This window comes from Rhinopithecus roxellana, chromosome 5, assembly GCF_007565055.1.
Source record: "Rhinopithecus roxellana isolate Shanxi Qingling chromosome 5, ASM756505v1, whole genome shotgun sequence".
In the NCBI taxonomy this organism is placed as follows: domain Eukaryota; kingdom Metazoa; phylum Chordata; class Mammalia; order Primates; family Cercopithecidae; genus Rhinopithecus; species Rhinopithecus roxellana.
The window spans coordinates 105,037,352-105,051,076 of record NC_044553.1 but is presented as its reverse complement, the minus strand read 5'-3'; the positions used below and the strand labels follow the sequence as shown (position 1 = coordinate 105,051,076).

The following is a 13,725-nucleotide window of genomic DNA, read 5'->3' as shown; positions in this document are numbered from 1 at the left end:
CCTTTGGATATATACCCAGTTGTGAGATTGCTGGATCATACAGTAGTTTTCTTTTTGCATCATGTTTGTATAACCATGCTGTTAATGCTTTTCCTAGCTGATGTCATAGCAGTCCCTTGCATGAATCTGATGCATGTAACCAGACATCGTGCTATTCCTTTGTCATACCTGGCATTCATTAACAGCTTTACCTTCACTCACACTCTTCATATACAATGCCCACCTCCTCTCTTCCATTTTCTCTGTTTCCTTCCATTTATTTTAAAACAGCATCTTTTCTTTCTTATCACTTCAGCCAGGGATCGTCTTCCTTTTGCTGAAATGCTGCTTTTCATCTGTACTAACTACCCAAACTGTCTTGTGTTTGTGTTTCATACAGTTGCTCCTGCTGTATTTTCTTTGAGGACTCAAAAATGTCTTACGTATTTGTATATCTCTCATAACACCTTACAGGGCAACTCACCTACAGCAGACACTTAAGTATTTGCCGAATGGGTAAATAAATTTGGCTAATATTCATTAGTTTGCTGCTAATTTTGGTTTCTATGGCAGGATCTCTTTGACACGATTAAAAAAATACAAAAGGATAGTCGTGCTGCATGGAACTCGCTTCTTGTTAATGATCCCTTTTTCTCTGTCAGTGTTTTGTTTACTTCTTAAAGTTCTTAACAATCTAAAGTATTTATTGTCGGGTTAGAAATCTTATAGCTGCCATTATATAAGGATTCACTTAAGGCACTTTCTTTAAAGGAAAAAAATGTCTTAAGAGAACACTCTGAAGAGTTGAGTATATAGATAGAACTTAAGGGCCTGGCGTGATGGCTCAGGCCTGTAATCCCAGCACTTTGGGAGGCTGAGGTGGGTGGATCACCTGAGGTCAGGAGTTCAAGACCAGCCTGGCTAACATGGTGAAACTCCCCCGTCTCTACTAAACATAAAAAAATTAGTCGGGTGTGATGGCAAGCACTTGTAATCCCCGCTTCTTGGGAGGCTAAGGCAGGAGAATCACTAGAATCCGGGAGGCAGAGGTTGCAGTGAGTTGACATCGCGCCACTGCACTCCAGCCTGGGCAACAAGAGCAAAACTCCATCCCCCCACTCCCCTTCCCCCAAAAGCCTTAAGTTTTCCCCTGTGAAATAGTAGAATATTTAAATCCAGTTTTCATCAGTCTACAGCTACACCAGAACTACCCTCACCAAGATGTACGAAATATTTGCCTAGCAAAATCCAGATCTTGTATTTGCGTGAGCTTTTTATAGCATTTCACACTATTTACTATCCTTTCTTTGAAATACTTTCTCCATTTAGTTTCCTTGATGTCACTTCTGTGTGTTAATTCCCAAATCTGAATGCCTAACCCCAGCCATTCCCTTGAGTTCCAGTCACACACTTTCAACTGCTTACCATGGCTCTGCTCAGATATCTCTGAGATACTGTGTCTCAGATTCACTGTGTCTAAAAGTGAATTCATCATCTAATCTCTCCCTGCCACCTACTTCTGCTGCATTCCGCCCTTTACGTAGTTGTTCAGGACAGAAACCTAGTCCATCATCACACTTCTTTTCCTACCTGCTCCCACCCCAATGCCCAATAGCTTGTTAATGTTAAATATTTTTGGACTCTCGGTTTCTTTTCTTGATCTCTGCTTTCAGACCTGAGTTCACGCTACCATCATTTCTCATCTGACTTCTCTAACAGCTTTCTAACTCATCTGTCTCTAGGCTTGCTCCCTCCTGTCCTGTGAGCATATTCCAGAAAAAATATTTTTGAAATACAGATGCGATCATGCCTTTCCCTTGCTAACAATTCTTTGATCGCTTTTCCTATTGTAGTGACAATATACTTGTGAACACAAGTAACATGTTCAGCTGGGGCTGGCCTCATCCTTTGTCTCTGTGCTCACTCTTCCCTCTGGGCCTTATCATGCAGTCTTCTGCCTGAACTTAGACACCAGTCTCTCCGGCTTTCCTTCCCTGCCTCCATGCAGCACCATCCACACATAATACACCCTTTGCCTGGTTAATTCCTATTAAGTCTTCCATCAAGTCTCAGATTAGTAACATATTCTAAGGGCCAGTCTCAAACATGATTATAATTATTTAATGTCAATTTTGTGCACTGCCATATCCTCAATGCCAAACGTACATGTTTAATAAATATTTGCCTAATGATTTAGCTTTATTGAAAAGCTTATTGAAGATTTAGGACAGTAATGTGGAGTTGTACTATACAGTCCCAATAATGTCACAGATTTTCCATGTGAAATTTCCTGGTTGTTGTTGAAATTGTTAGTTACTCAATTTGCCATGTTTAGTGTTCTTGGCACTCCAGGTTTTAAAAATTCTAATGTATCTTAAAAACATGTTTAGAAAAATTTGACAATACACAAAACATTTATTATGCTTTGAATAGGTGCAGTTTATTATATGTAAATTATACTTCAGTAAACCTATTTAAAAATTAACTGATAATAAATACTTTTCAAGGTCTAGATTACCATCTGAAATAGGTTTTTTTTTTTTTTACCAGTGGTTTTGTCTGAATCACATATGCATTTTGCGCTTGTATATATACCAACTATTTGGGTGGGAAAAATTGCATAAGGTTGTGAATTCATTTGAATTGACTATTTGGTGGTATAGTTAGCATGTTTAAGTAGGTCAGGCGTAGTGACTCACGCCTGTAAATTCCAGCAGTTTGGGAGGCCGAGGCAGGTGGATCATTTAAGGTCAGGAGTTTAAGACCAGCCAGGCCAACATGGTGAAACCCTGTCTCTACTAAAAATACAAATATTAGCTGAGTGGTAATGACACGTGCCTGTAATCTCCAGCTACTCAGGAGGCTGAGGCAGGAGAATCGCTTGAGCCTGGGAGGCGAAGGTTGTGGTGAGCCAAGATTGTACTACTGTATTCCAGTCTGGGCAACAGAGTGAGACCTTGTCTCAAAAAAAATAAATAAATAAAAAAAAGGAAAGTAAATGTGAAGAGAAGATATTCTTCTTACCTTAATGCCTTAAAAGGGATGCTATGATTTATAGTAATTTTACTCAAAAATTTTCACTTAGGGGCTTTATGAATTTGGTAAAATTTCTACATGTGAGAAGAAGTTCTCGTGTCATTGTACTATTATAAAGTAGCTTTTGTTTTTGTTCTTGTTTGTCAGTGGTGGGCTGTCTAATGTTCTTGTGGTCATGCTAAAAAGAAATGCTGCTAGAAGATTCAAAACTATAAGTAAATATGGCTTATAGTGTTATCAAATACAACAGTCTTTAGGATCTGGTTTTTGTTTTTGTTTTTGTTTTTGTTTTTGTTTTTTTTTTTTTTTTTTGAGACGGAGTCTTGCTCTGCTGCCCAGGCTGGAGTGCAGTGGCCGGCTCTCAGCTCACTGCAAGCTCCGCCTCCCGGGTTCACGCCATTCTCCTGTCTCAGCCTCCCGAGTAGCTGGGACTACAGGCGCCCGCCTCGTCGCCCGGCTAGTTTTTTGTATTTTTTAGTAGAGACGGGGTTTCACCGTATTAGCCAGGATGGTCTCGATCTCCTGACCTCATGATCCGCCCGTCTCGGCCTCCCAAAGTGCTGGGATTACAGGCTTGAGCCACCGCGCCCGGCCTAGGATCTGGTTTTAAATAGACAATATAAATGGTTATCAAACAGTACACTGCATGAGTAGTATCTCACTTACTTTTTGGGTAGCATTATTTGGCAGGTTGAATAGGAAAATGCCATACATTAGTATGTATTAATTTCAGGAAGAAGTTTTATGAATTATTCTCTATTGTATGGAAGACTGAGGAATGGGACTCAGAATTCAGTTGGCTTTGTAGCTGATAGACCAGCATTTTACTTAATCTCAGGAGTGGTGGGGTTGCGTGCGGCGGCTCACGCCTATAATCCTGGCACTTTGGGACACTGAGGCGGGTGGATCACGAGGTCAGGAGATCGAGACCATTCTGGCTAACATGGTGAAACCCCGTCTCTACTGAAAATATAGAAACTTAGCCGGGCGCAGTGGCAGGCACCTGTAGTCCCAGCTACTCAGGAGGCTAAGGCAGGAGAATGGCATGAATGTATTAGGAGTGCTAATTGGCCGGGCGCGGTGGCTCAAGCCTGTAATCCCAGCACTTTGGGAGGCCGAGACGGGTGGATCACGAGGTCAGGAGATCGAGACCATCCTGGCTAACATGGTGAAACCCCGTCTCTACTAAAAAATACAAAAAACTAGCCGGGCAAGGTGGCGGGCGCCTGTAGTCCCAGCTTACTCGGGAGGCTGAGGCAGGAGAATGGCGTAAACCCGGGAGGCGGAGCTTGCAGTGAGCTGAGATCCGGCCACTGCACTCCAGCCTGGGCGACAGAGCGAGACTCCGTCTCAAAAAAAAAAAAGGAGTGCTAATTGATGGACAGATATCATACCAGGGGAGGCTTTTAGTGATATAATTCTGGGTTCCATCGTTAGCCTTGCTCTTCAGAGTTTGGAGAAACAGCTGTTATTTCAGTGATGGAATTTAGATTCACTATGCCCTCTTTAGGCTAAAATGGTAAGTTTAAAGCAAATGAGAATTCATTTGAGAGAATATATTTATACAGAAAGCTATAAAGTAGGTTTTAAAATAAAATCACAAGATTATAGTTTAAAGGAGACCTGATGCTGTAAGTCACGCTGAAAGAAAATATATGGGAAGTAAGTTTATTTCACAATAAGCTTATCCTTCTAGTGGTGTGGTATGTGTGTCAAGAAAACCAATTTGATCTTAGTCATCCCAGTGTGCACCATGTCAGAGGATTTTGTTTGTGGCATCCATATCACAAGAAGTACACTAACTAGAGAGCATCAGGTGCTCTGTTGTCTGAGGAACCGTTGTGGGAATCATGATTCGAAAGAGAAGCCTGAAGAACATGGTGAGGCACGATGGCCATCTTTAAATATCTGAAATGCTGCCAAAAGAAATAACCAGTGTTTGCTCCAAAGAAAAAAGCCAGATCAGTGTATCTGTTCATTTTAAGGAAGACTTAAATTGTCAATATCCAGAGATCTTTTACTCTGTGTGTTTGGTTTGTTCATTCAGATTTTTGTAAGATGTTACTATAGTGAGAAACTTTTTGAAAGTGGAATGTCAAATATTGAAATGTTGGCAGAAAAGCTGAGTCCATTTAATGTAAAATTAAGAATCACTTGGCATTTTTATTTAAAAAAAAAACACATCTTTTTCTGTCCTTTAGCATTTATGTAAAAATCAAATGTAGGAATATTGATAATGAGCAATGAATCCCAAGTTTTCTTTCCTCAAATACTTTTTTCTGTTATAGTTTCATTTCTTGGGGGATTTATCAAGTGGCAAGATAAGATGTAGTGGAAAGACTGAGTTACGGAACTGAGTTTAAAGCAAGCCTGTTTTATTAGCTGTGTGATGCTATATAACTGATTTAAACTCTGAGTGCTGCTTTTCCTCATCTGTAGACAGTAAAATTTCATCTTAATAGCTTTTTATGAGGAATAAATGAAATTGTACTTGTGGAAGCACCTGGCAAACAGAAGGTATTCAGTAAATGTTGTGGTTAATAGATCTTGCTCCAAAAGACCTGTCCTTGAGATTAAACTGTCCTGTCACTGTTTTCCCAACTGAAATTTTGATTCTGCCATCTCCCTTTCTTCCTTCCTCCTGCCTTTTATTTCATAAAGCTGTTGGTAATTTTAGTACGATTTAACATTTGTGTGTATGATCCATGAGACCTTGTTCCTGTAAAGAGCACAAGTTTATGAAGATAGTTTTTTCTTATATTCTTCCGTATTAATTTGTTATTTTAATTGTTGCTATTATTGTCAGTTTGCTGCCGCCAGTTAATTTGTCTTAAGATTTCTTCTTGTAAAGACAGTAAAGGGTTAAGGAAAGGAGCTGTTGGCTACTGCTTGCTACTAATTTGAAAAGAAGTGGCTAGTTATGGCCTTCTAGGTCTCTCCTTCTCCTTTACCCTTTTACTGTCTGGTAACCTTCAAATCTGTGTGTCAATGAAGGCTAGGAGGGAACAGTAGAACTGCTTCTCCTGGAGTCATAGCACCTAGCACCTAAACACCTGCACTGAAATTTACAAGGAAAGCCTAATTGGAGACAATGCCTTTGCAGCCATTGTAAATTATTTTTTTCTTTCACCTGTGAAATATTCATTCGTCTTATTTGAAGCAGTCTATTATCTAAGCAAACAGGAGTTGCTCAAGTGGAGGCTAAATGTTTTATCTATATTCTAATACGTTTTACCACCAACATATGTGTAACTCTGGATGACTCACTATATTTAAGTTTAGATTAATGAAAATTGTTGACTGTGGTAAACTTTTCCTTCCCATTTCATGTGAAGAACAAGGTATATTATGCAGGCATAATGTTTTCTGCAAGTTTTAAGAGAATGTCTCAATTCCCTTTTCTTTCTCCTCTGAAACTACCGTATCCTATGAACTATATGGCAGGCGATAACTTCCTAATCTCAGACTGGCAGTATATAATATTAGAGTAAGAAGGATCTTCAGATATGACCTAGCATCAAATCTCTCTAATTTTTCCATTCTGGAAATCTTGGTCCAGAGGGTCAAACTAATATCTCCCAAGTTGCTCAGTGAGATAATGGCACACCTAGGAAGACAAAGAACCCTTGATTTTCACTTAGTACCTTGTGTTCTCTGCAGAGAGTAAAATTGATCATTGGTAAGTCATTAACCAGTGTCCCGTCACATGCTGCTACTTTATGTTCACTTTGGGCTTTCAGGAAAAAATACTTAGTAGCAGAAGATGAGCCCCATCCCTATCCCCACACCCCCACAAAAATATTCACTGGCCTTTGGTGTTCTGTTTGGGTCTTCAGCATTCCCCACTAGATGGTGCCTTAATTCAGAAACTTTGCTGTGAGACTGCAGTCGGGCTTCTGCCCTAACTGGAACTAAAGCAACCACAGTGTTGACCCATAAGAATGCTTAAACAATTTGGTAAGGTGTTAGATCTTGAGGTTAAGTAAATCAAATGAAAATTTAATTCATGAACACAAATGCTATAGCTAAATTAAGATGTATAAAATATTTTTATATTTCATTTTCTGGAATCTTTAAGAATTGCATGTTGGGCCTGTGGCATGAGACAGACTAAAAGCACCGGTTGTTTTTAAAGAATCTGAGACCCTTTGTGTGGATAGAGGGCAGGATGGAGGCTGCAGAGAGAAAGGAGAGATAATTAATACTGTAAGTAACTACTGTTAAGTAGTATGGCTGTAAATAATAAAATGTTTTACTACAGGTTCCCCAAATTAAAGGAAAAGGGAAATAAATTCAGAACCCCCTTTAAATTTGTAACTCTCAGCTCTGGTTTAGATATGAAATGATTGGTAGCTGTATTTCAAAATCCTAGCAGAATTACTGTTCACTGGTTCCAGATGTTTTTGATAAAAACTTGGAATTGTCACATCAACTGCAAAAGCACAAGACTGCAGATTCTGTCTTCTGTTGGGGAGTGCTGAGCAGATCCAGAGGGGAAAGCAACACAGACTCTTTTCTCCACCCAAAGCATTTATTTCCCAGCCAGGGTATTTGTCCTCCAAGAAGGAACAGAATATGTAAGGAATTGTCCTTTTAATATGCAGAAAGAGCAGGAAATCTAGCTTTCCAGCTTGTGGCACAAATCCAGAAGTTAGAAATAAAAAGGTTAGTTCTATATGTCTCAAACAGTAATCTAGGCTCTTTCAGAAAATTGTATTAGTTTGAAACAATTTTCCCTCTCCTATAAACTTCCTGAAGACAGACACCTTGTTACCTATTTCTTTTGCTTGCCTCCACTAGGAGTCACAAAATATCTGTTAGATTGATGTAGATTATCTGCATGTAAGTCACTGGACAGGGTTAGGGTAGAAAAGCTTTTTTTTTTTTTTTTTGAGGCGGAGTCTCCCTCTGTTGCTAGGCTGGAGTGCAGTGGCACGATCTTGGCTCACTGCAACCTCTGCCTCCCAGGTTCAAACGATTCTCCTGCCTCAGCCTCCCGAGTAGTTGGGACTACAGGCGTGTGCCACCATGCCCAACTAATTTTTGTATTTTTAGTAGAGACAGGGTTTCACCATGGTGGCCAGGATCTCGATCTCTTGACCTCATGATCCGCCTGCCTTGGCCTCCCAAAGTGTTGAGATTACAGGCATGAGCCACCGCGCCTGGCCGGTAGGAAGGTTTTAATGGTGATTAAACCATCTCTGATCCCTAGAGAAACATGCCTGGGAATCGTGGAAGCAGGAATCATTTGATTCTAATTAAAACAGAAGGGAGTGGCAGTGAGGAACAAACCATATTTCAGACAGAGGGGAGGCAGCTCTGTGTTCAAAAAAAGAAGAAGGGCGAGTTCTACATTCTAGCTTGGTGAAAGCTTTTACAGAAAACATAATAAACTATCAATTTATCTATACATTCAAGCCTAAAGGCTCTATCTGTGCCCTAGACCACATAGTTTGGAAGTATTTGTAAATCTCTGGTCAGGTTCCCATGCTTTGGATAAACCAGAGCAAAAATTTTATTTACAACTTTTAAATCTCTGTCAAATCGTCTTGTTTCTACTGTTCTCTAGCCTCATTTGTAATGAAAAGCAACATCTGTTTCACTGCACATGTTGGTACTACTACAGAGCCAAGGCTCACTGGTGGCATGAGAAGGGGAGGGGTTGTCTACCTTCATTCCTCGGATGAACCAGTGAGGAATAGGGAGATAAAACCTTATGGCTTTTATTTCGGATTAAAGCCTGTAGCTGTGGTGTATTAATAGAAAGTTGAGGAAAATGTTTGCACTCTTCTTAGCAGGGTTTGCTGTTTCCCTCATTTATGCTGGTCAGCGACTTGAATACCTGGCCTGAGGACACGGCTGATCTATATCCTTTTTCTATACCTGAAAAACCTTTTCACCAACTTTGTTTGCAATGTCAACAGAAATGTAGGTGTTAAATCTCTCCTCTCCTCTTCTGTTGTGGTATTTGAGCCCCTGCTTTCACAGCCTAGCTAAGGACTACTCTGGCCCACTCAAGGAAAATGTCAGCAGCTCCTAGAAAGAGAAATCCTTTTTTTTTTTTAAATCCCCTTTTCTTTTGTTTCTTCACTCCTCTCTGCTTTTTGCTCCCCTCAGTTCCTCATCCTTTTCCCTCCCAAATCGTTTATGATCCAAGTAAGAGAGTGTCTCAGGTGAGAGAATGCATTCTGAAGTAAGTCTTTCCCTGAGAATGTTAGGGTGGGGGCTAGAAGGGTGTGGAATAGTAAGAAAACAGGCAAATGAGGTAGCAGACCCACATTCAAGACCCAGTTAGTGTGCATAGAAACACTGAAGGAGAAGTCTCAGCCAGACAGCTATGCTTAGTCACAACAAATATTAACATATCCAGAACTCCTTTGTTCCACTCCTTTTCTTTTTCATTTTCTTTAAATCAACTCCATCATCCCTTCTCCCTCCCCCAAAATAAAGCTTAACTCTTGATAATTTTTAAACCTTATCAGACACATTTGTAGCCACATCTTGATCCTAGAAACATAACTGCAATATTTGGCTAACATTTTTCTCATGTTAAATCATTGCCTTGCATTTGGCAGGGAGGTACAGTGTATGCTTTGGGTAGTTTCAGTTTTCTGTACCTTGGGACAAGTCCGTTGTACACGCTTGTGGTGTTTAGTATAACACCCCCCTTCCTTTATTAGCTTACTACTCTTGCAATGCCTGACAGAGCCTTTTTCATAGGGGTGGGAGGAGGAGGAGGAGGAAGAAGAAGTGGGTTGGAAAAGGAAGCCTTGTTTTTCTCTTCCTCTGTAGATGAATCATGTTCCCACAACTGCAATTGGGTTTTCAAACCTCCAAGGCTGCGGGTACAGAGCTGAAAGGGCAAGCAGTGACGTTCTTGAGAGAGAAGGAAAAAGGGAGGAGGAGGCTGGCTAGGGAGGGAGGGAGGGAGAGAGGGAGTACTGCAGGAGTGGTCTTTTTTTTTTTCCCCTTTTACTCTGCTGTCCTTAGAGATTTTCAACTTAAATCAAAACCAAGTCCCACTGCCTGGTGAGCAAGAGACAGACTCTAAAGACTTTGCTTTGAAAAGCATCTCCCAGCTTCTACTTTTTTTTCTTTAAGGAAAAGTAGATTTTCTTTGTCTTTGTTTTTGTTTTAAGCAAGAACAGAATCTAATGACTTTTTTCATGTCATCGCTTTGAAATAGCGTCGTCTTCCTTTCTTTCTCTCCCTCTTCCTGGCAAAGTATATACTGGATTTTTATTGCCTTCTTGGTTTTTTTTCCCTACGTGTATCAGCCGTTATGCTTGGCCAGTTTATTCTTAATTTTTTTATGGGAGTCGTTGCCAGTGATGGAAACGGTGTTTGCTTCTCTTTCAGTCAAGATCTGCACAAAGTATAGCATTAGGGGATATTTATCGTTTATATTATGAGTTCTACATTCATCTTTCCAGCACTCTGAAGTTACCAGCAAGTTCTCAGTCAGTTCAAGGAATTGGATTCTCCTTGATTTCTTTTTAATTCATTGTTTTTGACCCCTGTGAGAGTTTTTATACAGTGAGGAATCTGGAAGGCAGAGATCTCCTCCACCTCACCGTGAGAAATTTGGAACTAAGGACTCACACTGGTTCCCAAGTTAACAGTGGATATACTTCCTGCATTTTCTCTGTTCTTTCCTGCATTTGGGCAAAATGTATGAACGGCACAAGAGGCGCTACAGCCTCTGTGACATCTCCAAGGTGGACAGGACTGTGGACGTGGTGTTGCTGAAGGTAAGGGGGGGCTGCACCTCATGCATTTTGAAGCTCTGCGGGCTATTTTAGTGCTTTGAACCCAGTAGCCATGTCCCTGGCCCTCCTGTATTGGGAGAAAGGCTGAGAAATCTGTGCACAATGGAGGATGAGGGGTGATTGTAAGCCTCTTAAAGGAATATCTGAACAGGAAGCAGTAGGTGCTTGGGAATCAGCATTGGACTACTTACTGTTGAGATGTAATTTTACTTGCATTAAAATGGATTCTTATGCTTGGGAGAACCTCATACTGTTGAAAATCACAGAGGGAGAAATTCACCTTCCAAGTTGCTGCTCTGTTTGTCCTTCTGTCTCTGTCACCCCTCCACTCCCAGACTCTACCCCCATCTGCCTGGTCTCTTTCTCTGTCAGTCTCTCTCTGCCTCTGTCTTTTAAGTATTTCTGTCTTTTGTCTGAGTCTTTTCTGTTTTTCTGCTACGGTCTCACTCAATTCTTTAGGGGAAAGATAGGCAACATTTATATTTCTTTTGGAAGGATTTCCAATAAACCTATTTATTAAGGTGGCAGAGCTGACCTTTTGGCTTGGTTTGACTGCTTTTCGGAGGTAGCTTCTGACTTTGTTGATAGCTGTATTTATTTGTGTTCTCAGCATTAGTGATGTTTGGTGTCTAAGCAGGATGGGGGCGGAGACTCTGAATAGCTAATTGCTTACAGAAGGCATCCTTGAATCTAAAATTAGTAAAAACTCCTCCAGCCAGTAAGATGAGAGTCTGGGAATGTTGGACAGCTCAAAGAGCACTTTTTGGAAATTTAGCAGTTTTCTGGCAAAGGCAGGGGAAATTGGAAGTCAACCAAGCGCTTTATAGATGATGGAAAGAACCCCAGTATCTGAACTGAGGCTGTGTGGAGGTGAGGGTGAGTTTAACCAAAGTGGAAATACATTGCCCTGGTCGAGGAAGTAGTGGACCTATTTTATTGATTTATCTATTCAGTTTATTACTTGGGTCTTTTTGATTTTCTTTGATCAAGTGAGGCTAAGGAATGGGCTCAGAAGGCTAGACACAAAAACCAATGAAATGCCATGTTGGGCAGGGCACTAGGTAGAGTAGTTGTGATTTGTGGTAGAGGGTTGTAAGTGTCTCTCCATAATCATTATCAGGTGGTTGACTTGCTGGGCCTTGGCTGCCAGCAGTTGGTAACTTGGTGTTTTGAAATTGTTCCAAGATATTATTCATTTTGGGTTCTCTGAAATGTGATTTTCTCTGTGAGATCACAGTAATGTTTTAAAATTTTTGTCCTCATATGATGTATTTAGGAGAATCTCATTTTTAGGATCTTTTTGTGCATGATACCCTATCATTTTGCCTGTGGGTGGGGAGAAGGATAAAAAGAAAATCTGAGTATCACAAGAAATATTGAACATTTAAAGTAATGCTAAAATATATAATACTTTATACTCTAGGTGGGCATGGAAAGCCTTTGCGAATGGAGCTAAATCAGTACAGGCTTATTGGCCTCAGAGTTGCTGTTTTATAGTTTTAACGAAGCACCTCCATATACATTTCTTAATTTGAGACTTGCCGGGCAGTTACTTTTTACCCCGTATTCATATGAAGAACCCGAGGGTTTTCTTGAGCATGGTGAGGGGTATGAAGAACTTGAGTGACAAGAATGTGTTTTTTTGTTTTTTTTTTTTTGCATGACAGAGTCTTTACTTTTAAATGATTACTGATACACCAAGTAATAACATGTAACAAGTTCTTGAATTCTATCATCTAGTAATTTTGATTAAGAGAAATTAAAAGCAGCCCAAATAATTCCACTAGTATTCACTGTTCTAACCATTAGCAACAATGGACTACATTAAGGCAGGCTGCTGCTTCACACAGGTTACAAAGAACTATTTACTACTTTTTCATAGATAAAGCCCCTGACCTTCAAGAAAGTGTTAGGGAAAAAAAATATTTAATCCCTTCCTTTCTTCAAAGAATAGTTATGTGGTGTTTTTTTTTTAAACTAGATCTAAGAAAGAAAAAGTCAACAGTGATATACATGTTGCTTGAGCCAAAAGGCATATATACCTTGCCAAAAAGACAACATATACCCATTAAATTCCTAAGAAATATGAGGTAAAAAGATGAAATCTTTAGATAATTTCTAAGTCTGTACAAAAAAGCTAGATTTGCTACTGCCCAAAAAGTGGAAGGACCTACTATATAATATATGGAAATAATTTAATGCCATTTCATAAGAATATAACTAGAGCTGTGCTAAAGCTTCATATTCATGAGGGCATCTAAAATGCCACTCCACAGAACAGGTGCTTCTCTCTTCTTCTATCCATTTATGCTGTAGTTTTCATGGATTTCTGGCCGAATGTCACAGACAAAAGCCAAGAGGTTATCCAAGACTTCATCCCTGTTCTGCCGGAAGTAGGTCTGGAGGATGGTCATCTTCTCCTGGGTCTCCTTCTCCACCTCAGTGCTGCAACTGCCATGGGATCCCAGTGCCGCAGCTTCCTTGGCCTTGAATTCTTTCTCCCTCTGCAGGCGGTACTGTTCAATTTCGGCCTGAGCTGCTTCTTTGGCCTGCTTCAGCCTCCGGTTCTTTCTTTTACGGGCCTCGGACACCTTCTCGGCTGCCCGCTTCTCGGCCTGCAGCAGCTGCTGAATCCCCCGCAACTGACTAGCCATGGTGGCAGCGATTCTGAGACCAAGGCAAGCCGCCTAAAGCACCTCGAAGGCCCCTTGGGTCAGCTCGTTTTTTTGTTTTTTTTTTTTCCCCCGCAAACCTACAACTAATAAAGGTGTTTGTTTGTACTATCCTGCCCAATAAATAATAAAAAATTTTCAGTAGAGAAAACTTCACTTCTCAGAAAATAGTCATTAGTAAATAAACACCAGGAGTCCTGAAAACACCCTGTTTCCAGTTTAAAATCAGATGGGGACATTTGTTGTTAGTTTCTTTGCTTTGGAGATGG

General features: G+C 40.4%; 1 protein-coding gene and 1 pseudogene across 15 annotated transcripts in view; one reads left to right on the top strand and one right to left on the bottom strand.

The window, feature by feature from the left end:
- Positions 1-13,725, top strand: part of AKAP13 (A-kinase anchoring protein 13) — a 395,830-nt gene that overhangs the window by 257,287 nt on the left and 124,818 nt on the right. Inside the window, exon 1 of one of the 14 annotated variants that reach the window (XM_030930281.1) lies at positions 9,945-10,766. The exons of the other annotated variants lie outside the window; for them this stretch is intronic. Within the exon in view, the coding sequence (XP_030786141.1) occupies positions 10,686-10,766 (81 nt within the window). The 5' untranslated portion in view covers positions 9,945-10,685. Of the gene's footprint in view, positions 1-9,944; positions 10,767-13,725 lie in introns of those variants that run through there. 14 annotated transcript variants of the gene reach the window in all.
- Positions 12,422-13,498, bottom strand: LOC104669577 (annotated as a pseudogene). The gene has a single exon (XR_749008.2). The product of XR_749008.2 is annotated as a V-type proton ATPase subunit G 1 pseudogene (transcript).